At 43.0% G+C, this 24841-nt stretch overlaps 2 protein-coding genes across 9 annotated transcripts in view; both read left to right on the top strand.

Annotated features, from left to right (window-relative positions):
* The window catches only part of LOC121537004 (unconventional myosin-Ib-like), a 128716-nt gene extending 122579 nt beyond the window's left edge, over positions 1-6137 (top strand). For all 8 annotated transcript variants that reach the window (XM_045206693.1, XM_045206699.1, XM_045206696.1 and 5 more), the window contains 7 exons: positions 1074-1148; positions 1587-1715; positions 1979-2085; positions 2224-2356; positions 2788-2940; positions 3256-3386; positions 3612-6137. In XM_045206693.1, coding sequence (XP_045062628.1) covers positions 1074-1148; positions 1587-1715; positions 1979-2085; positions 2224-2356; positions 2788-2940; positions 3256-3386; positions 3612-3744 — 861 coding nt within the window. In that variant the 3' untranslated portion in view covers positions 3745-6137. The remainder of the gene's footprint in view (positions 1-1073; positions 1149-1586; positions 1716-1978; positions 2086-2223; positions 2357-2787; positions 2941-3255; positions 3387-3611) is intronic.
* Positions 6138-9458: 3321 nt separating this feature from the next.
* On the top strand, positions 9459-20841 carry LOC121536318 (trans-1,2-dihydrobenzene-1,2-diol dehydrogenase). Its single transcript, XM_041843594.2, has 7 exons — positions 9459-9601; positions 10149-10260; positions 10476-10639; positions 12942-13194; positions 13323-13447; positions 19745-19895; positions 20167-20841. The coding sequence occupies exons 1-7, from the start codon at positions 9506-9508 to the stop codon at positions 20277-20279; spliced, it is 1014 nt and encodes a 337-aa protein (XP_041699528.2). The 5' UTR covers positions 9459-9505; the 3' UTR covers positions 20280-20841.
* The last annotated feature ends 4000 nt before the right edge of the window (positions 20842-24841 follow it).

Here is a 24841-nt window from a genome sequence, read left to right as displayed (position 1 = left end):
ACCTAACCAGCCACTCCTTTCTACCCTAACCAGCCACCCCTTACACTGCCCAGACACTCCCTCTTACCCTCTCAGCCACTCCCCTGTCTTTGGTGTTGGAGGGGTAGGCATACTTCACATAACCAGCATGCAGCCAGCCTCAGCCTGTCAAAAACTTGGGAGCCCCCTGGACCAACGACACAGTGATGACACAGTTCATGCATGCGAGCTCCAGAGTGACTGATTTGATATCTGGGCAGTCCAGTACCAAAAGATATGCCCTCCTACCTTCCTTCCCCTCCTGTATCCCTGCAGTGACACACATTACGTTCCACGTCCAGTGGTTAGAGGATTAAGGCGTACCGTGAGGTGTAATGTACGTCTCTCCCACTCTTTCCATGAGTCCAGCAGGGCTTTAGATAAGCTGGCTATGGCTGGTTATAATTGATTCACAGATGCTCTTTATATTTTTTTATTTTATGTTTCTGCTCGTTCCTGAATACTGCAGCCTCTTAACAGAGAGGTCAAAGACACTACTGACCCTGACTGACATGGATGTCTGTCTGTCTCTGTGTCAGTCTGTCTCTCTCTAGCGATCGTTGTGCATGATAAGCTGTCTAACCCTCTACATTTCTTGTTGTCTGATGCTATATCTACTCCATTCTTCAGTCATTTTCACATGTATTATTGTAGTCTGAGTGGCCCCAATCCTCTCATCACATTAATTGACTGCACAATGTGCACGTCACCTTTGCGCATCAGAGCAGCTCTCAGAACCTGTTTACGATTCATTGACTCCAATCAGTGTGATTTAAATTGACCACCTCATCAATTAACTATGTAACATCTCATTTTCAGCAAAACCATTTAGGAGAAAATTCCATTCTGATTGAAGTTGAGTTGAGTGCTCAACAGATGTACCTAGAAGCTTTTCCCTCCCATTGTTTGTATGATATTGCTTGGGTTCATTGTAACTAACCACATCTGCCTGTTCTAGTTATCACCACTGTAATCTCTTCTCTATTGGCCCCATGCCTCAAATCAGATGACTATGGTGATGGATGATTGACGGCCAGTTGTCTCCTTGCTTACAGGTCCGCCGGGAGTACAGGAAGTTCTTTAGGGCCAACGCTGGAAAGAAAATCTACGACTTCACCATCCAGAGAATCGTAAGTAGAAGCATGAATGTAGCCTGGTCCCAGATCTATTAGTGCGGTCTTGCCAAGTTGGCAAGTCCACACAATCAGATCTAGGACAAGGCTAGAATGAATGAGTCGTCTATCCCTTTAACATTTAACATTTTAGTCATTTAGCAGACGCTCTTATCCAGAGCGACTTACAGTTAGTGAGTGCATAAATTTTTGAATACTTTAAGCACTGATTGATAGTGTCCATCTGAATCACTAAGGGACGGTTTCCCGGACACAGATTAAGCCTAGACCTGGAGTAAAAATCACATTAAATGGAGAATCTCCATTGAACATGCTTCCCGGATTAGGCTTGAACTTTGTCCGGGAAACCAGCGTTATATGTTCCTGAAGGTCAACAGTAATCCAAGTCTGAAAGGGATGTATTGAATATATGCCTGTCTCCCTCCCTCCCTCCAGATGCAGAAGTACTTCCTTGGTCTGAAGACCACCACTATGTCCCCCATGGACAACACCTGGCCGGCCCGGCCTTATGGCTTCCTGGAGGGAGCTCACACTGAACTCAGGAGGATCTTCCACCTCTGGAGGGTCAGTTAGTTATTATCTTTGGCTGTTCTTTCAAGGGGTCATCACTGATCTTACAGGTTAAAGGTTCAAGTTGTTGTATATGCCACTACCCAGCGGGCAAATCTGGTTGCTAGGATGTCATTATTACCAGATTACAACCTCATTGTAAACTGGTTGTACTGATGTACAACCGGCTTTGCCCGCTGTCTTTATAGCTTACAGTATGAGGGACATTAATACAACAAATTTCCCATGGATTGATGATGTATCTTTTGAATTATCAGTGCAAGAAATACCGGGGCCAGTTCACCGAGGAGAAGAAGGCTGTGTATGAGGAGAAACTGGAGGCCAGTGAGATCTTCAAGGACAAGAAGGCTCTGTACCCCAGCAGGTATATCATATTTTCCTCTTTGATTCACACATGACATAATGTTTGACGTGAAGATAATGTTGCATTGCAGTGATTTCCTCTCTGTTGTGTCCTTGGGTCCATGAAAGCGCTATATAAAATGCATTATTATTGTTTCAGTGTGAGCCAGCCTTTCAAAGGAGACTATCTGGAGATCCAGAAGAACCCCAAGTACCAGAAGCTGAAAAGTGCTGTGGAGGAGAAGGTGCTACTGGCTGACTTGGTGAACAAGATCAACAGGGCCAACGGCAAGGCAAGTACCTTTCTCAAAGTACCTTACCTCAGCAAAATCAGCCGTCTCTCTGTCACATTTACGACTGTTAATTTAACTGTACTGAAGCCTGAGGGAGTCAACAGTCTGACAGGCCTGAGCACAGTTCATATGGCCCAAACTCTTCAGAGTCATAGCTTTATTATTAGAGGATGTCTGTAACTATGCTGTACAGTAGTCAAAGGAAAACGAATGTTTTATATTTCACAGATTCAGCCTACCTATGCTTTTATACCACTATCACTGTATAAATGCTCAGTTTTTGCTATGAATGAGTTTATGCGTGTATAGGTTATTACTTTAAAATTACAATTTTGCCATGTACTTTCTAATTAAATAACTGGTGATTTCTGTACCGTAAAATAATGTTACCAAATTCTTGGCGTATTAAACCTAGTCTGTCCTTGTTACAGGGGTCGCCGAGGCTTTTCCTGCTGACCAAAAGCAACTTTGTCCTGGCTGACCAGAAGACAGGCCAGGTGAAGGCCAGCGTGCCCCTGCCAGACCTCACCAGCGTGTCGGTCAGCACCCAGAGTGACGGCTTCTTCGCCCTCAAGCTCAAAGAGGTGATGGAGGGAGGGAGCCTCACTCCAGCTCCACTGTGATTAAACTTACATATGGACATCATCCATCTAGCGAACACGCAGCGGCCAAAGCTGGTTGAAATGAACCTGCTTTGCTTGCTGCATAAATCCACTGGTTGCAAACTGGTTCTAATGATGTAATTTCAACCAGTTTAGCCCGCTGTGTATCTAGTTATAGTAGTAATGTCCTGATCAATATCTTTTTGTGTAACGTTAAGGGCTAATCATGGAAAGATTGGGTAGGCATATTGATATTGAAATTATTAACACCCCTCTCTGTGTTTTTTTTACCCATAGGGCTCTGCTTCAGCTTCCAAAGGTGACTTCCTGCTGAGCAGTGAGCATCTTATAGAGATCATCACCAAACTCCACCGCATAGGGACCACTGCTGCAGACAGGGACCAGATCAACATCGACATCTCAGACGAGTAAGAACAGGAGACACGTCACCATGTTGACTTTACATTGCAACGCAATGCTGTTGTCGTTTCCCTTAGTCAAATCCTAGCCTGGTCCCAGATGTGTTTGTAATGTCTTGCCAACCGCTATGGTCATTGTTATGTTTACACAAACAGATCTGGGATCAAGCTAATTCAATCCCAGGATGTGATGTCAGATGGTTTCTTATCCTACTTCCTCTGTCTCCCTGGCAGGTTCCTGGTGCAGTTCAAGCAGGACAAGGTGTGTGTCAAGTTCATCCAGGGGGGACCGAAGAACGGAAACAGTGCTGCCTGCAAACGCAAGAACAACCGCCTACTGGAGGTGTCTGTGCCATCATCACCATAGAGACGACATAGCCTCCTATAATACTGGTTTGTCATGACAGTTCACAATCAGGCCTAAACTCTACCCCCCAGCCCCCCGCCCCGATGACTGTGCAATTACTCTGCTTTTTGTTGTTATTTGTTCTCTTATATCCTCTATTCAGAATCATTGCATCACTGTAATATTTAACTGCGCTGACACTTTTGGTAGAGCGTGAAAGACCCATAGGATTGCATGACGATAAGGTTATAAGAGAGAGAAAGTAATAAATAAAGAAGTTACTTTGTTTTACTTGTTTTTAAGGATGTGGGTGAAAGAAAGAAGTGCTCTCCTCTTGTCAATGGAGCACAAGATATCTCCAGTCAGATTATGATAACGATGATGATAATGATTGTTGAGCTTGGTAAAGCTAATATGATGGCTGTGTGGTGTGGTATCATAGTCAGCTGTGCCTAGCCGTACCCATATTCAGAGATCTGTAAAGGGCAAAGAAAGAAAGTGGAGACACACCCCTGAACTAGATTTGGGTCATCATCGGCTTATCTGTTTGAGCTCTGAAATGGCAACTCTATAGACCAACGATGACCAGAGAGCTTTCAGGGTTGCTCTAAAGTTTTCTCTGAAAGTTAAACTATGACTGCACTTGTAATGTTCACCTGGGTGAGTTAAAATTAGAAAAGATAATGATGAATAGTCCAAATATTGTTTTCGTTGTGCTTTGCTGACACCTACACACCTTACTATACAGTGGGTGGTCAAGTAGAAGAATGTGATTTGCCAAGTGATCGATTGTCAACCACTTAGTATCCATAATAACTCCAATGTGCCATTCAGCTGGCCCCTACTCTGTGAGGTGCCATGACGTGTTGCATGTATTAGTGTGTAGTCATCTAGTCATGTCTTGGACGCTAACAAAAAAACAAAGTTGAATGGTCCGTACTCAGTTTATCATTATAAGTAAATGCCAAAAAAATATGTTGAAAGGGGGGCTTAATCAACCAGGACCAAGACTTTATTTGAAAACACTGCACATGTGATCAATATCTATTTTCTCACTCTCCAGTTGTCCTCAAAGTACTTTACATCTCTAAGCTTTACTCGATATACATGTACAAATAATGATTATACTGTTATCTTTGCTATGTGTAACTGAGCAGTGGAGATCCATATCCTTATAAATGTCAGTACTCCCCCCTATGAAGGATTATGATAGGCAGGATGGACAGGAAGTTCCCAACCACCACAATAATTGAGATGGACCCCAGGGTTCCCAAGTCTACCTTGATAACTATCCCAGATTCAACGCTGATCAGTCTTTTTTAGAGCCACAAGGCTGCTTGTTTTCAAAGGCCCTCTTGTGTGAAATTGAAGGGAAATGTAACTCTTTGCCTGCAACGCTGCCTAGGCTAGGCTACACCATCTCAAGCATCCCTCCTCCATGAGACTAATAAAATAGTAAGAGGAGGCAGCATGGCGACAGACAGGACACAAGATTGAGTCCTACATTCTGTGACTGACATTTCTCAAACGCATGCTGTTGAGAGAAACACTCACTCACTATCATACACATCAACTGTACATGCTAAAACATAGACCCAGCATGGATGGAGTATGTACAGATACATTATAATATCCTTAAGCTAGTTCTCTTATTGTTGTTCTGCAGAAATATCTATGTTTTTGTCACTGCAATGTGGGCTGTTATATTTTTTGTAGGCCCACTCTGGCTAAAAATAAATGCAGTGTTTTTCTTGGGATTTTGATTATGGCCATATAGTACATTCTTGGGAAGTTTTTTCAGAAATCTAGCAATCACAGCTTCACTGTCTACTCTGCCTGTGTACAAATGTGATATACTTTATACACATGCACAAGCCAATGTCACTTAAGGGATTGCTCTATTTGGAAGTATATTTAATGATATTCTTTATCAGGATGTTTTAGTAGGGGGTTTTGTACTGTTCACTTCAAAGTTAAACCAATGGGTTCTCTGGTGGTGGCAATGTGCAGGTGAAAGCTCAGCCAAACTGCTCTAGATCACATTCCTATAGATTACTGGTGTACCTTTTTTAAAAAAACATGTTTACATGTTTTTGTAATTCCACAGGTGGACTTGAGGAATGATTTGTTGTTTTTTCCTTCCACAGGGAAGATGTTGAACTGAGTCGAAGCGTGTTTGTGCATCTCAGTTCTGTACAGTTAGAAATGTCAATGCAGTTTGCTATAACCCTCCTTCTCTCTGTGTTTGTATTTGAAGTAAAAGACGAAAATAGAAAGTTGATGTATGCATTCTTGTTGTGTGCCTAATGTAACCTGTGCTGCGAGACAGAGAACATGGAAGTGTTTCAATAGTCCTCAATGTAACAAATTAACAAGTAATGTTTTTCAAATAAAAAAAGCAATAAATAAATTGACTACTTTGTGATTGTTGGTTTTGAAAGAGTGGAAGCAGATGTTAATGAGTTCAGTTTATGGTATCTTTATGGGGGAGAGGCATACACAAACATGTTAACTGTATCTTATATCAAATTGTATTTGTCACATGTGCTGAATACAACCGGTTTAGACCTTACATTGAAATGCTTACTTACAAGCCCTTAACCAACAATGCAGTTTCAAGAAACAATACCAAAGAAAATCACAAAAAAATACAATATAAAATACGAAATAAAAGTAACATAATTAAAGAGCAGCAGTAAGAATAACAATAGCGAGGCTATATACAGGGGGTACCGGTACCGAATCAATGTGCGGAGGCAAATAGTCTGGGTAGCCATTTGATTAGATGTTCAGGAGTCTTATGGCTTGGTAGTAGAAGCTGTTTGTAAGCCTCTACAACCTAGACTTGGCGCTCCGATACCGCTTGCCGTGCGGTAGCAGAGAGAACAGTCTATGACTAGGGTGGCTGGAGTCTTTGACAATTTTTAGGGCCTTCCTCTGACACCGCCTGGTATAGAGGTCCTGGTTGGCAGGAAGCTTGGCCCCATTGATGTACTGGGCCGTACATACTACCCTCTGTAGTGCCTTGCGGTCGGAGGCCGAGCAGTTGCCATACCAGGCAGTGATGCAACCAGTCAGGATGCTCTCGATGGTGCAGCTGTAGAACCTTTTCAGGATCTGAGGACCCATACCAAATCTTTTCAGTCTCCTTAAGGGGAATAGGTTTTGTCGTGCCCTCTTCACGACTGTCTTGGTGTGCTTGGACCATGTTAGTTTGTTGGTGATGTGGACACCAAGGAACTTGAAGCTCTCAACCTACTCCACTACAGCCCCGTCGATGAGAATGGGGTCGTGCTCGGTCCTCTTCTTTTTCCTGTAGTCCACAATCATCTCCTTTGTCTTGATCACCCGGCACCACACGGCCGGGTCTCTGACCTCTTCCCTATAGGTCTTGGCTGATTTCTTTTGATTTTCCCATGATGTCAAGCAAAGAGGCACGTAGGTTGAAGGTAGGCCTTGAAATACATCCACAGGTACACCTCCAATTGACTCAAATGATGTCAATTAGCCTATCAGAAGCTTCTAAAGCCATGACATCATTTTCTGGAATTTTCCAAGCTGTTTAAAGGCACAGTCAACTTAGTGTATGTAAACTTCTGACCCACTGGAATTGTGATACAGTGAATTATAAGTGAAATAATCTGTCTGTAAACAATTGGTGGAAAAATGACTTGTGTCATGCACAAAGTAGATGTCCTAACCGACTTGCCAAAACTATAGTTTGTTAACAAGAAATGTGTGGAGTGGTTGAAAAATGAGTTTTAATGACTCCAACCTAAGTGTATGTAAACTTCTGACTTCAACTGTAGGTGTTCCTTTTGTCCAGGTGTGAAAGGGCAGTGTGGAGCGCAATAGAGATTGCATCATCTGTGGATCTGTTGGCGCGATATGCAAATTGGAGTGGGTCTGGGGTTTCTGGGAAAATGGTGTTGATGTGAGCATTGACCAGCCTTTCAAAGCACTTCATGGCTACAGACGTGAGTGCTACGGGTCGGTAGTCATTTAGGCTGGTGACCTTAGTGTTCTTGGGCACAGGGACTATGGTGGTCTGCTTGAAACATGTTGGTATTACAGACTCAGACAGGGAGAGGTTGAAAATGTCAGTGAAGACAGTTGGTCATTCTGGTAATCCGTCTGGCCCTGCGGCCTTGTGAATGTTGACCTGTTTAAAGGTCTTACTCACATCGGCTACAGAGAGCGTGATCACACAGTCATCCGGAACAGCTGATGCTCTCATGCATGTTTCAGTGTTACTTGCCTCGAAGCGAGCATAGAAGTAATTTAGCTCGTCTGGTAGGCTCGTGTCACTGAGCAGCTCGCGGCTGTGCTTCCCTTTGTAGTCTGTAATAGTTAGCAAGCCCTGACACATCTGACGAGCGTTGGAGCCAGTGTAGTACGATTTGATCGTAGTCCTGTATTGACGCTTTGCCTGTTTGATGGTTCATCGGAGGGCATAGCGGGATTTCTTATAAGCTTCCGGGTTAGAGTCCCGCTCCTTGAAAGCGTTAGCTCTACCCTTTAGCTCAGTGCGGATGTTGCCTGTAATCCATGACTTTTGGTTGGGGTATGTAAGTACAGTCACTGTGGGGACGACATCATCGATGCACTTATTGATGAAGCCAGTGACTGATGTGGTGTACTCCTCAATCCCGGAACATATTCCAGTCTGTGCTAGCAAAACAGTCCTGTAGCTTAGCATCTGCTTCATCTGATCACTTATTTATTGACCATGTCACTGGTGCTTCCTGCTTTAGTTTTTGCTTGTAAGCAGGAATCAGGAGGATATAATTATGGTCCATCACACAACTCAAGTAAACACTCTTTCTGAACTCTCGAGCTCTTTCTAGACTCCTGTTATGCATGTATTGTCACATCTGGCCATCCACAGTAGGCCTACCCTACATTACTTAAAGTGAATAGGGCACTCACTGTAAACTCTAACACCACTTCATCCATTAGATCAAACTGAAGTGCTATTTATCACTAGTGTAAAAGGTGAGCTGAGAGAGGCCTTCTCTCTCTTTCAGCTCTCCTGGTACACTGATAGCAAGGGGTGGACAGGCAAGGCCTGTATGTAGGCAGACCAGACCAGGCAGCGACCCAGATGTTTTCCATCACATCTGGAGAGTTGTCCCTGGTTAAATTCCGCGGCTTGGGGAGGCTGCCGGCAGCAGGCCCCTGGGAATAGCCCTTGACAGATTGTGCACAGCACTGATATAAATAGCCCACAATTATGGGCTGTCCTGGACCAAGTTCCCACCGTCTTGAAGTCTTCTGCAGGCTGGGAAAGGATGGCATGGCCTATCCTTCTGTTGAGAAGACAACCAGCACTCTGTGTGTAGGGCTAAGGGCAAACAGAACAGACAAAGCAGCACATTATGTAGACACATGTAGGCTACATGTGATTGACAGTGGATAAGAAATCAGAGCTCTCAACATAGAAATATAATCTATTGCACACCATTGCAATAATTTGATTAATCACCTTCTTGTGTATATAGTTTGAGTTTGGTGGTCTCTAAAATACTTAAAATACTTTTGGAACTAAATGCCTGCATAATAGTATCACATCAGTGATGCTAATAAATAGACTTATGGGGCCCTCGGGTATTTCTAGGTTTCAGAGTTAAGCCTCTGGCTCCACCTAGTGGAATTTCCGTTAAGGTACCAGCTGAGATTGGCTATCGGTATTCTGTCTCCCCCTACTGGTGGGAAATATTTGCTTATCAAAAAAGTCTGCTAAATCTGTCTGGGGTAGATAGAGAGACGTGCTAGTTTAGAAATGATCATGGCAACACGGTGGGGAATCTGCAGTGCAGGGAAAATCAGCCACGACTTTACAGTAGCTCTGAGGACCCTACCTCACGACGACCACCAGGTAAACGTTATTTGTGATTGGGAATGTGGGGGAATCCTAAAACTTGGTGCTTGGTAAAGTGTATTTTTGAGCAGCCATTTGGTATTATTGTAAAATAATTTAATGAAAGTTTTACTCGTTAGTGACATCAGTGAGAAGAAAACATATATATATATATTTTGTAAATAACTCCATTTCCATTTTCTCCATTGATTGCATGTTGTGTAAAACTTTACCGTAATTCTCAAAATACTGGGCCATCAAATATTTATTTATGGTAAGTAAGGCACAATGTGTCATTTCAACAGCCTGACCCTGCCAAATTGAGGAATGTGGTTGAGGAAAAGCTAACATACATGTTGATGGGATTCAAGTAAGAAATTAAAGGTAATTTAGAGTGCTATTACTACTCTAAATACTATTACCATCTAGGACCACTTTGGAAATAAGCGTTTTAAGTGCTATACCCTGGGAATACATTGTACATCTTGTTGTATATATTTTTTACAAAATAAATTCTATTCAATTCACCTCTGATTGAAACAATGAAAATTGTTATATTTTTCAGATTGTGGCTGTTGCTGCTCGGAATCTGCAGCATGCCCAAGAGTTTGCCAAAAATCACAACATCCCAAGAGCCTATGGGAGCTATGACGAGCTAGCAAAAGACTCAGACATAGGTGGGTTCTATCATGAAATCCATTAGCCTGGTACAGACCTGATTAACATTTTTACCTTGACAAGAGATACTGTAGAGCCAAGGTGTTTGGCCATTTCAGGCCAAAAATCAGCTGTAACCAGAGGACAAAACCTGATAACCTATTTGGTATAGGTTTGTTGCTTTAAATTGACTGGAGCTGTAAACCCATGCTCGTACCCCTATCTCTCTTTGCAGATGTGGTGTATGTGGGAACAATCCACTCTCACCACCTGAGTACAGGTAAGCTCTTCTTGACCTCCCATAAGAACGTGCTCATAGAGAAACCCCTGGCCATGAATCTAAGAGAGGTACTGGAGCTCACCAACACAGCCAAGGAGAATGATGTCTTTCTGATGGAGGTACTGTACGGGGGACACCTGACATTTTAAACTTGTCCATACAAGTTTACTCTAAAGCTCCTTCTGATCATATACTTACACATACAGTACATCAACACTGACATATTTAAACTGTGGTATGGTTTTTCCTGAATAATATATGTTGGGCTGACATACAGTACCAGTCAAGATTTGGACACACCTACTCCTTCCAGGGTTTTTCTTTATTTTTTTTACTATTTTCTACATTGTAGAATAATAGTGAAGACATCAAAACTATGAAATAACACATGGAATCATGTAGTAACCAAAAACGTGTTAAACAAATCAAAATATATGTTATATATGAGATTCTTCAAAGTAGCCACCCTTTGCCTTGATGACAGCTTTGCACACTCTTGGCATTCTCTCAACCAGCTTCATGAGGTAGTCACCTGGAATGCATTTCAATTAACAGGTGTGCCTTCTTAAAAGTTAATTTGTGGAATTTCTTTCCTTCTTAATGTGTTTGAGCCAATCAGTTGTGTTGTGACAAGGTAGGGGTGGTATACAGAAGATAGCCCTATTTGGTAAAAGACCAAGTCCATATTATGTCAAAAACAGCTCAAATAAGCAAAGAGAAACGACAGTCAATCATTACTTTAAGACATGAAGGTCAGTCAATCCGGAAGATTTCAAGAACTAACTTAAAGTGCAGTCACAAAAACCATCAAGCGCTTTGATGAAACTGGCTCTCAGGAGGACCGCCACAGGAAAGGAAGACCCAGAGTTACCTCTGCTGCAGAGGATAAGTTCATTAGAGTTAACTGCACCTCAGATTGCAGCCCAAATAAATGCTTCACAGAGTTCAAGTAACAGACACATCTCAACATCAATTGTTCAGAGGAGACTGCGTGAATCAGGCCTTCATGGTCGAATTGATGCAAAGAAACCACTACTAAAGGACACCAATAAAAATAAGGGACTTGCTTGGGCCAAGAAACACGAGCAATGGACATTAGACCAGTGGAAATCTGTCCTTTGGTCTGATGTGTCCAAATTTGAGATTTTTGGTTCCAACCGCCGTGTCTTTGTGAGACGCAGAGAAGGTGAACTGATGATCTCTGCATGTGTGGTTCCCACCATGAAGCATGGAGGAGGGGGTGTTATGGTGTGGGGGTGCCTTGCTTGTGAAACTGTTGGTGATTTATTTAGAATTCAAGGCACACTTAACCAGCATGGCTACCACAGCATTCTGCAGCAATACGCCATCCAATCTGGTTTGGGCTTAGTGGGACTATCATTTGTTTTTCAACACGACAATGACCCAAAACACACCTCCAGGCTGTGTAAGGGCTATTTAGCACCAAGAAGGAGAGTGATGGAGTGCTGCATCAGATGACCTGGCCTCCACAATCACCCGACCTCAACCCCATTGAGATGGTTTGGGATGAGTTGGACCGCAGAGTGAAGGAAAAGCAGCCAACAAGTGCTCAGCATATGTGGAACCTCCTTCAAGACTGTTGGAAAAGCATTCCTCATGAAGCGCTTGATGGTTTTTGCGACTGCACTTGAAAAAACTTTAAGTTTTCTGTATTGACTGACCTTCATGTCTTTAAAGTAATGATGGACTGTCGTTTTTCTTTGCTTATTTGAGCTGTTCTTGCCATATTATGGACTTGGTCTTTTACCAAGTAGGGCTATCTTCTGTATACCACCCCTGCCTTGTCACGACACAACTGATTGGCTCAAACGCATTAAAGCATTCCAGGTGACTACCTCATGAAGCTGGTTGCGAGAATGCCAAGAGTGTGCAAAGCTGTCGTCAAGGCAAAGAGTGGCTACTTTGAAAAATCTGAAATATAAAATATATTTTGATTTGTTTAACACTTTTTTGGTTACTACAGGATTCCATATGTGTTATTTCATAGTTTTGATGTCTTCACTATTATTCTACAATAGTAAAAATATAGAAAAATCCTTGAATGAGTAGGTGTGTCCAAACTTTTAACTGGTACTGTACGTGTGTACACTATGTTCTGATGAAATGCAACACAGAAAGTGAAAGCTTCTATGCTAGAGTAGTGAAGCATTCCTCCTATATCCCCCTTCATACACACCAGATAGCCTCTATCGTAAAGCGGTATGGCAGTAGTGAAGCTTTCCTCCTATATCCCCCTTCATACACATCAGATAGCCTCTATCATAGAGCAGTATGGCAGTACGGAAGCATTCCTCCTATATCCCCCTTCATACACACCAGATAGCCTCTATCATAGAGCAGTATGGCAGTAGTAAGACATCCCTCTTATATCTATCTCCCTTATATCTTTCTGTCTCCCAGGCGATCTGGACTCGTTTCTTCCCTGTGTCTGTAGAGGTGGGCAGGCTGCTAGGCCAGGGTGAGGTGGGAGAGGTCCAGATGGTAAGGGCCGACTTGGGAGCCCCCCTCACACACATCCCTCGCCTGGCCCAGAGAGAACTGGGTGGAGGGGCACTACTAGACCTGGGGATCTACTGCCTGCAGTTTGTCTTCATGGTGTTTAATGGGGAGAGACCTGAGTCCATCCAAGCCACGGGACACTGTATTGACACAGGTAATTGGTGGTATTCTGACTTGAGATCCACTTGCTTAACTCACATACCAGAGTCTCCCTTTTCATGTCTCCCACTGAAATAAATAAATGGTTTTGCTATTTCTAAGGCTTTGTATTTGCACCTCCAGGAGTGGATGGAACAGTAGTTTTGGTCTTAAAGTTTTCTGGGTACAGAATGGCTGTGTGCACGTGCTCCATCACGATGATGCTGACAAATGATGCTGTTATCACTGGGACCAAGGGGACCATCAAGGTAGGAATTAGCAGACACACACACACACAGAGGAAATACATAATTCTAACAAGTCACAGCCAGAGGAGGGTGAGGGAAGAACTGCACACTATAATTGATCTAATGATGAAGATTCTGAGTAAATTAAACAAGTTTATGATTTATTGAAGAGCTGACTTGAATGAACATTTCCATAGCCTCCTGAACAACTTCAATAACCTACGTATACTGAACGAAAATATAAACGCGGACAGCTGATGAAATTGTGGGTTTGCACAACCAAAGAATTTATGCACAAACAGTTAGAAACCGTCTCAGGGAAGCTCATCTGCGTGCTCGTCGTCCTCACCAGGGTCTTGACCTGACTGCATGCTCACCTTTGATGGCCACTGGCACACTGGACAAGTGTGCTCTTCATGGATGAATCCCGGTGTCAACTGTACTGGGCAGATGGCAGACAGTGTGTATGGCGTCGTGTGGGCGAGAGGTTTGCTGATGTCAACATTGTGAACAGAGTGCCTCATGGTGGCGGTGGGGTTATGGTATGGGCAGGCATAAGCTACAGACAACAAACACAATAGCATTTTATCGATAGCAATTTGAATGCACTGATACCGTGACGAGATCCTGAGGCCCACTGTCGTCCCATTCATCCACCGCCATCACCTCATGTTTCAGTATTATAATGCATGGCCCCATGTCTCAAGGATCTGGACACAATTCCTGGAAGCTGAAAATGTCCCAGTTCTTCCATGGCCTGCATACTTTTGTCACCCATTGAGCATGTTTGGGATGCTCTGGATCAACGTGTACAACAGCGTGTTCCAGTTCCCGCCAATATCCAGCAACTTCGCACAGCCATTGAAGGGGAGTGGGACAACATTTCACAGGCCACAATCAACAGCCTGATCAACTCTATGCGAAGGAGATGTGTCACTCTGCATGAGGCAAATGGTGGTCACAACAGATAATGATTGGTTTTCTGATCCACTCCCCTACTTTTTTTTTAGGTATCTGTGACCATCAGATGCATATCTGTATTCCCAGTCATGTGAAATCCATAGATTAGAGCCTAATGAATTTATTTCAGTTGACTGATTTCCTTAAATGAACTGTAACTCAGTAAAATCTTTGAAATTGTTACATGCTGCATTTATATATTTTTTGCTCTGTGCCTTGCAAAAGTATTCATCCCTCTTGGTGTTTTTCCTATTTTGTTGAATTACAACCTGTAATTTAAATGGATTTTTATGTGGATTCCATGAAATGGACATACACAAAATAGTCCAAATTGGTGAAGTGAAATGAAAAAAATTACTTGTTTCAAACAATTCTAAAAAATAAATAACAGAAAAGTGGTGCGTGCATATGTATTCACCCCCTTCGCTATGAAGCCCCTAAATAAGATCTGGTGCAACCAATTACCTTCAGAAGTCACATAATTAGTTAAATAAAGTCCACCTGTGTGCAATCTAAGTGTCACATGATCTGTCACATGATCTCAGTATATATACACAACCTGTTCTGAAAGGCCCCAGAGTCTGCAACACCACTAAGCAAGGGGCACCACCAAGCAAGCGGCACCATGAAGACTAAGGAGCTCTCCAAACAGGTCAGGGACAAAGTTGTGGAGAAGGACAGATCAGGGTTGGGTTATCAAAGAATATCCAAAACTTTGAACATCCCACGGAGCACCATTAAATCCATTATTAATAAATGGAAAGAATATGTCACCACAACAAACCTGCCAAGAGAGGGCCTCCCACCAAAACTCACAGACCAGGCAAGGAGGGCATTAATCAGAGAGGCAACAAAGAGACCAAAGATAATCCTGAAGGAGCTGCAAAGCTCCACAGCGGAGATTGGAGTATATGTCTATAGGACCACTTTAAGCTGTACACTCCACAGATCTGGGCTTTACGGAAGAATGGCCAGAAAAAAGCCATTGCTTAAAGAAAAGAATAAGCAAACATGTTTGGTGTTTGCCAAAAGGCATGTGGGAGACTCCCCAAACATATGGAAGAAGGTACTCTGGTCAGATGAGACTAAAATTGAGCTTTTTGGCCATCAAGAAAAACGCTATGTCTGGCGCAAACCCAACACCTCTCATCACCCTGAGAACACCATCCCCACAGTGAAGCATGGTGGTGGCAGCATCATGCTGTGGGGATGTTTTTCATTGGCAAGGACTTGGAAACTGGTCAGAATTGAAGGAATGATGGATGGCGCTAAATACAGGGAAATTCTTGAGGGAGATTTGAGACTGGGATGGCGGTTCACCTTCCAGCAGGACAATGACCCTAAGCATACTGCTAAAGCAACACTTGAGTGGTTTAAGGGGAAACATTTAAATGTCTTGGAATAGCCTAGTCAAAGCCCAGACCTCAATCCAATTGAGAATCTGTGGTATGACTTAAATATTGCTGTACACCAGCGGAACCCATCCAACTTGAAGGAGCTGGAGCAGTTTTGCCTTGAAGAATGGGCAGAAATCCCAGTGGCTAGATGTACCAAGCGTATAGAGACATACCCCAAGAGACTTGCAGCTGTAATTGCTGCAAAAGATGGCTCTACAAAGTATTGACTTTGAATAGTTATGCACGCTCAAGTTTTCAGTATTTTTGTCGTATTTCTTATTTGTGTCACAATTTTTTTTATCTTGCATCTTCAAAGTGGTAGGCATGTTGTGTAAATCAAATGATACAAACCCTCAAAAAATCCATTTTAATTCCAGGCTGTAAGGCAACGAAATAGGAAAAATACAATTTGGGGTGAATACTTTCGCAAGCCACAGTAGTTCATTTGATAAGTTTGAGAGTTTATTATTCATAGTGTTTGTCAAAGCATGTTTTTGATTAAGCACACCATTTGAGTTTATGTTGGAAGTTTATTAGTATCATCAAACAAGCCTCTCTCTTCAATTCCCTATTGAGAACAACAAAGTGTGACATTGATCAGTTAATCAGTCAATTATAAAGCCATTTTTACATCAGCAGATGTCACAAAGTGCTATACAGAAACCCAGCCTAAAACCCCAAACAGCAAGCAATGCAGATGTAGAAGCACGGTGGCTAGGAAGAACTCCCTACATTTACATTTTAGTCATTTAGCAGACGCTCTTATCCAGAGCAACTTACAGTTAGTGAATACATATATATATATATTATATATTTTTTTATACTGGCCCCCCGTGGGAATCGAACCCACAACCCTGCCGTTGCAAACGCCATGCTCTATCAACTGAGCTACATCCCTGCCGGCCATTCCCTCCCCTACCCTGGGCCAATTGTGCGCCGCCCATGAGTCTCCCGGTCGCGGCCGGCTGCGACAGAGCCTGGATTCGAACCAGGATCTCTAGTGGCACAGTTAGCACTGCAATGCGGCGCCTTAGACCACTGCGCCACTCAGGAGAACGGGGACTGCCCTAGAAAGGCAGAAACCTAGGAAGAAACCAAGAGAGGAACCAGGCTCTGAGGGGTGGCCAGTCCCCGTCTGGCTGTGCCGGGTGGAGAATTATAACAGTACATGACCGTTAAGGCCAGATTTTTCTCCAAGATGTTCAAACGTTCATAGATGACCAGCAGGGTCAAATAATAATCACAATGGTTGCAGAGGTTGCAACAGGTCAGGACATCAGGGGTAAATGTCACTTGGCTTTTCATAGCCGGGCATTTAGAGGTTGAAATAGCAGGTACGGAAGAGAGAGAGAGTTGAAAACAGCAGGTCTGGGACAAGGTAGCATGTCCGGTGAACAGGTCAGGGTTCCATAGTCGCAGGCAGAAGAGTTGAAACTGGAGCAGCAGCACGACCAGGTGGCCTGGGGACAGCAAGGAGTCATCAGGCCAGGTAGTCCTGAGGCATGGTCCTAGGGCTCAGGTCCTCCGGGAGGGGAGAGAGAGAGAGAGAATTAGAGGGAGCATACTTAAATTCACACAGGACACTGGATAAGACATGAGAATAACACCAGATATAACAGACTGACCCCGGCACATAGACTATTGCAGCATAGATACTGGAGGTTGAGACAGGGGGGGTCAAGAGACACTGTGGCCCCGTCCGACGATACCAGGCAGGATATAACCCCACCCATTTTGCCAAAGCACAGCCCCCACACCACCAGAGGGATATCAACAGACCACCAACCTACTACCCTGAGACAAGGCTGAGTATAGCCCACGAAGATCTCCTCCACTGCACAAGCCAGAGGGGGCGACAAACTGGACAGGAAGATCACGTCAGTGACTCAATCCACTCAAGTGACGCACCCCTCCTAGGGACGGCATGGAAAGCACCAGTAAGCCAGTGACTCAGCCCCTGTAGTCCTGTGTAGCTCAGTTGGTAGAGCATGGCGCTTGCAACGCCAGGGTTGTGGTTTCGATCCCCACGGGGGACCAGTATGAAAAAATGTATGCACTCATTAACTGTAAGTCGCTCTGGATAAGAGTGTCTGCTAAAATGCCTAAAATATAAAAATGTAATAGGGTCAGAGGCAGAGAATCCCAATGGAGAGATGGGAAACGGCCAGGCAGAGACAGCAAGGGTGGTTTGTCGCTCCAGTGCCTTTCCGTTCACCTTCGCACCCCTGGGCCAGACTACACTCAATCATAGGACCTACTGAAGAGATGAGTCTTCAGTAAAGACTTAAAGGTTGAGACTGTGTCTGTGTCTCTCACATGGATAGGCAGACCATTCCATAAAAATTGAGCTCTATAGGAGAAGCCCTGCCTCCAGCTGTTTGCTTAGACATTTTAGGGACAATAAGGAGGCCTGCGTCTTGTGACTGTAGCGTACGTGTATGTATGTATGTACGACAGGACCAAATCGGAGAGATAGGTAGGAGCAAGCCCATGTAATGCTTTGTAGGTTAGCAGTAAAACCCTGCATAATTTTTAGACAAAGAGTTTCTGATTTTTGCAATGTTATGAAGATGGAAAAAAGCTGTCCTTGAAATATTCTTGATATTTTCGTCAAAAGAGAGATCAGGGTCCAGATTAACGCCGAGGTCCTTCACAGTTTCTTTTGAGACGACTGTACAACCATCAATATTAATTGTCAGATCCAACAGAAGATATCTTTGTTTCTTGGGACCTAGAACTAGCATCTCTGTTTTGTCCGAGGTTAAAAGTAAAAAATTGTGCCGCCATCCACTTCCTTATGTCTGAAACACAGGCTTCCAGGGTAGGCAATTTTGGGGCTTCACCATGTTTCATCGAAATGTACAGCTGTGTGTTGTCCTCATAGAAATGAAAGTTAACATTGTGTTTCCGAATGACATCACCAAGAGGTAAAATATATAGTGAAAACAATAGTGGTCCTAAAACAGAACGTTAAGGAACACCGAAACTTACAATTGATTTGTCAGAGGACAAACCATCCACAGAGACGAACTGATATCTTTCCGACAGATAAGATCTTAGCCAGGCAAGAACTTGTCCGTGTCGACCAATTAAGGTTTCCAATCTCTCCAAAAGAATGTGGTGATCGATGGTGTCAAAAGCAGTACTAAGGTCTAGGAGCATGAGGACAGATGCAGAGCCTTGGTCTGACGCCATTAAGAGGTCATTTACCACCTTCACGAGTGCAGTCTCAGTAATATGATGGGGTCTAAAACCAGACTGAAGCGTTTCGTGTACATTATATGTCTTCAGGAAGGCAGTGAGTTGCTGCACAACAGCTTTTTAAAAAAAAATTGAGAGGAATGGGAGATTCGATATAGGCCGATAGTTTTTTTACATTTTCTGGGTCAAGGTTTGGCTTTTTCAAGAGAGGCTTTATTACTGCCACCTTTAGTGAGTTTTGTACACATCCAGTTGATAGGGAGCCATTTATTATGTTCAACGTAGGAGGGCCAAGCACAGGAAGTAGCTCTTTCAGTAGTTTAGTTGGAATAGGGTCCAGTATGCAGCTTGAAGGTTTAGAGGCCATGACTATTTTCATGAATGTGTCAAGACTTGAGTGTCTCCATTGATCCTAGGTCCTGGCAGTTTTGTGCAGACTCAGGACAGCTGAGCTTTGGAGAAATACTCAGATTCAAAGAGGAGTCTGTAATTTGCTTTCTAATGATCATTATCTTTTCGTCGAAGAAGTTCATGAATTCATCACTGCTGTAGTGAAAGGCATCCTCTCTTGGGGAATGCTGCTTTTTAGTTAGCTTTGCGACAGTATCAAATATAACTTTAGGATTTTTCTTATTCTCCTCAATTAGGCTGAAAAAATAGGATGATCGAGCAGCAGTGAGGGCTCTTCAATATTGCACTGTACTTTCATATCAATGGCTTCAAAGAGAAAATATCATATTATGTGTTGTTTCTATCTGAGGTCCCCAACCACATGTGGTGTCCTACGAGCCTGGAGTTGAATGGAGAGGTGAAGCAATACCCTCTCCCTGAGCCCAGCCTTCCCCTCAACTTCATCCACAGTACTGGGCTGCGCTACGAAGCAGAGGAGGTCAGGCAGTGTATGCTTAAAGGTAGGCTTTACACAAAGCAAAGTGAACCATTGAATATTACAATACACCTTGCTAAAATGAAAATAGAGTTTGCACCAAAACTAGCCCAAGCCGATAGGGGAAATGGTATGGGAATATGCAGGTTTGAGACCGACTACGTTGCAGTCAGAATTACTCATTTACAAATCACCTTGCATCCCAAATAACTGGTCATTATGTGATCAAGGTTAGCGATTATGCACTTTGCCTTGCTCAAACTTACCACCTCAAACATGCTGATTGTCTCCATCAGGACTGAAGGAGAGCTCTGGAATGCCTTGGTCACACTCACACCTTCTCGCCGAGGTCATGGATGAAGCCAGAAGACAGGTGGGAGTGACATATACTCAAGACAACATCCAATGAGATATCATGCGACCCAAGTCCCCCTTTCTCAGTCATGGATGCACTCTCTACTGATGCTAGTCAGTGGTGACTTCGGTCCAATGAATGCTATAGGTTACCCTGTTATGATGGTTAAACTAAGGGGGGCATGCTTGGGGAGACTCCCTCTGATCTGATCTGCCTGGTAATAATGTTTTTTTGTTGTTTTTTTTACAGCTTGGGTTGTGTCCCAAATGAGTCCTGGTCAAAGTAGTGCACTATAAAGTGAACAGGGTGCCATTTGGGATGCAGACATGGTCTCAGGAGGTTTTAATAACTTATGAGGCTAATGGGCCTATGATGTTTATTTCATGAGGACCAACCCATTAATGGTGAATTTTTGTATGGATATGTGCCAGTTATGTTCAGCTTGTCAGCATCCATCCCCTTTAGTTTGCCGTTTTGCTTGTTTGACCTCAGGCTATTGGCCAGTCACTTAGTAGGTAATAGGTTATAACAGACTACGTGTAACCAAATCAAATCAAATCAAATTGTATTTGTCACATACACGTGTTTAGCAGATGTTATAGCGGGTGTAGCGAAATGCTTGTGCTTCTAGCTCCAACAGTGCAGTAATATCTAACAAGTAATGGAATACCTATGTAAGACAATTCTCTTGGGAGATAATACGGTCGGCATTGCTAGTAAGCGAGAGCATTGATCTCCAGATTGGAGTTGAGTGCAATCCAAAGCCTAAATTATGTTTTGAATGAGCTTGATTTGTGATTTAATTCAGTTCCCTTTGAATCAGCTGTTGTTTTCTCAAAGAAGAAAAGCATGCACACATTTAAAAACTATACGCTACTTATTATTTTATCTATAAAATGTCTTACACAACTAGCTCATTTTGTTTTGATCACTTTGCACATTTATTTTGGGATTCCACCAATGTAAATGTCATTTGCCTAATGAGGCAAGAGTGGGGAAGGAGAGTAATTTCATTGAAGTGCATTTGTTTCCATGTTTCCTCACCTCTGCTTCTCGATTACCTTTAACCTTTTTCAAAAGCAGACGAGGACAGGACGGAGGAGCATTGAGCAAAACCAATTGTCCCAATAAGTGTGCACTTGTTCACTCCCCTGTAAGCAAAATCCATGAGGGGGCGTGTACAAGTGCCATAGAATTAGGAGCCAGGTACATGCCAGCCAGGTGCAGAGCTCGAGACATATAAATGAATATAAATAGGTCAAACGTATTAGTGCCAAAGAATTAGGAATTAGAACAATTTAATAGGATCTCTACTCTTGACTGATTCTAGTGGAGCATGGCAACTGTCAGAAATGGGGAGAAAGAGGCTACCATGTGTAAGATTTAGATCAATTTACTGGATATAAATTCAGAATAAACATTCATAATATTTTAATTGGGATTATTTTATCCTTTGCTATGTAATATTTCAACATTACATAATATTTTGGTATTAATTCATGTTTTTCTCCAACCCTGTTCCCTCCCGCTGAAGTGTAAAAGGGATCCACATCATATCAACCTTGCAACCTACTGGGACATGGGGTGTCTCATCCTGCGAAATGGGTGCTACAGGCATGCTGGGAACATGAGCAAAGATGGAACATGAGCTTTGGGTGGTTGGGTATACCCAGTTGAGGGAGATGGGACTGTATGGAAGGGAGGTTAGCCCCACTGTGACCATACCTGTAAACACACCATGGCTACTCCTGCCTCTAGTAGTAGAAGTGTTGGAGAGACTACGCACAGATAGGGAGGGGTTTGATTAAAATAAAATGTTATTGTCATAGTGAAATGCTTACTTCCGAGCCCATTCCCAACAATGTAGAGTTAAAAAGTTAGACAAATATTTGCTAAATAAAAAAGGAAAGAGTAACACAATAAAAACAATAAGGCTAAAGTTGAAGTCGGACGTTTACATACACTTAGGTTGGAGTCATTAAAACTTGTTTTTCAACCACTCCACGAATGTCTTGTTAACAAACTATAGTTTTGGCAAGTCGGTTAGGACATCTACTTTGTGCATGTCACAAGTAATTTTTCCAACAATTGTTTACAGACAGATTATTTCACTTATAATTCACTGTATCACAATTCCAGTGGGTCAGAAGTTTACATACACTAAGTTGACTGTGCCTTTAAACAGCTTGGAAAATTCCAGTAAATGATGTCATGGCTTTAGAAGCTTCTGATAGGCTAATTGACATCATTTGAGTCAATTGGAGGTGTACCTGTGGATGTATTTCAAGGCATACCTTCAAACTCAGTGCCTCTTTGCTTGACATCATGGGAAAATCAAAAGAAATCAGCCAAGACCTAAGAAATACAATTGTAGACCTCCACAAGTCTGGTTCATCCTTGGGAGACATTTCCAAACGCCTGAAGGTACCACGTTCATCTGTACAAACAATAATATGCAAGTATAAACACCATGGGACCACGCAGCCGTCATACCGCTCAGGAAGGAGACGTGTTCTGTCTCCTAGAGATTAACGTACTTTGGTGCGAAAAGTGCAAATCAATCCCAGAACAACAGCAAAGGACCTTGTGAAGATGCTGGAGGAAACAGGTACAAAATTATCTATATCCACAGTAAAACGAGTCCTATAACGACATAACCTGAAAGGCCGCTCAGCAAGGAAGAAGCCACTGCTCCAAAACCGCCATGGAAAAGCCAGACTACGGTTTGCAACTGCACATGGGGACAAAGATCTTACTTTTTGGAGAAATGTCCTCTGGTCTGATTAAACAAAAATATAACTGTTTAGCCATAATGACCATCATTATGTTTGGAGGAAAAAGGGGGGCCTTGCAAAAATAGAACTGTTTGGCCATAATGACCATCGTTATGTTTGGAGGAAAAAGGGGACTGCTTGCAAGCTGAACAACACCATCCCAACCGTGAAGCACGGGGGTGGCAGCATCATGCTGTGGGGTTCCTTGCTGCAGGAGGGACTGGTGCACTTCACAAAATAGATGACATCATGAGGAAGGAAAATTATGTGGATATATTGAAGCAACATCTCAAGACATCAGTCAGGAAGTTAAAGCGTGGTCGCAAATGGGTCTTCCAAATGGACAATGACCCCAAGCATACTTCCAAAGTTGTTTCAAAATGGCTTAAGGACAACAACGTCAAGGTATTGGAGTGGCCATTACAAAGCCCTGACCTCAATTCTATAGAAAATGTGTGGGCAGAACTGAAAAAGCGTGTGCGAGCAAGGAGACCTACAAACCTGACTCAGTTACACCAGCTCTGTCTGTAGGAATGGGCCAAAATTCACCCAACTTATTGTGGGAAGCTTGTGGAAGGCTACCCGAAACGTTTGTCCCAAGTTATGTAAACTTCTGACCCACTGGGAATGTGATGAAATAAATAAAAGCTGAAATAGATAATTCTCTCTACTATTATTCTGACATTTCACATTCTTAAAATGAAGTGGTGATCCTAACGGACCTAAGACAGGGAATGTTTACTAGGATTAAATGTCAGGAATTGTGAAAAACTGAGTTAAAATGTATTTGGCTAAGGTGTATGTAAACCTCCGACTTCAACTGTATATACAGTGAGGGAAAAAAGTATTTGATCCCCTGCTGATTTTGTAAGTTTGCCCACTGACAAAGAAATGATCAGTCTATAATTTTAATGGTAGGTTTATTTGAACAGTGAGAGACAGAATAACAACAAAAAAATCCAGAAAAACTCATGTAAAAAATGCTATAAATTGATTTGCATTTTAATGAGGGAAATAAGTATTTGACCCCCTCTCAATCAGTAAGATTTCTGGCTCCCAGGTGTCTTTTATACAGGTAACAAGCTGAGATTAGGAGCACACTCTTAAAGGGAGTGGTCCTAATCTCAGCTTGTTACCTGTATAAAAGACACCTGTCCACAGAAGCAATCAATCAATCAGATTCCAAACTCTCCACCATGGCCAATACCAAAGAGCTCTCCAAGGATGTCAGGGACAAGATTGGAGACCTACACAAGGCTGGAATGAGTTACAAGACCATCGCCAAGCAGCTTGGTGAGAAGATGACAACAGTTGGTGCGATTTTTCGCAAATGGAATAAACACAAAATAACTGTCAATCTCCCTCGGCCTGGGGCTCCATGCAAGATCTCATCTCGTGGAGTTGCAATGATCATGAGAACGGTGAGGAATCAGCCCAGAACTACACGGGAGGATCTTGTCAATGATCTCAAGGCAGCTGGGACCATAGTCACCAAGAAAACAATTGGTAACACACTACGCCGTGAAGGACTGAAATCCTGCAGTGCCCGCAAGGTCCCCCTGCTCAAGAAAGCACATATACATGCCCGTCTGAAGTTTGCCAATGAACATCTGAATGATTCAGAGGAGAACTGGGTGAAAGTGTTGTGGTCAGATGAGATCAAAATGGAGCTCTTTGGCATCAACTCAACTCGCCGTGTTTGGAGGAGGAGGAATGCTGCCTTTGACCCCAAGAACACCATCCCCACCGTCAAACATGGAGATGGAAACATTATGCTTTGGGGGTGTTTTTCTGCTAAGGGGACAGGACAACTTCACCGCATCAAAGGGACGATGGACGGGG

Source organism: Coregonus clupeaformis, chromosome 23 (genome assembly GCF_020615455.1).
Source record: "Coregonus clupeaformis isolate EN_2021a chromosome 23, ASM2061545v1, whole genome shotgun sequence".
In the NCBI taxonomy this organism is placed as follows: domain Eukaryota; kingdom Metazoa; phylum Chordata; class Actinopteri; order Salmoniformes; family Salmonidae; genus Coregonus; species Coregonus clupeaformis.
Note: the sequence above shows the minus strand (reverse complement) of the source record. Positions and strands in the feature narration are given on the sequence as shown.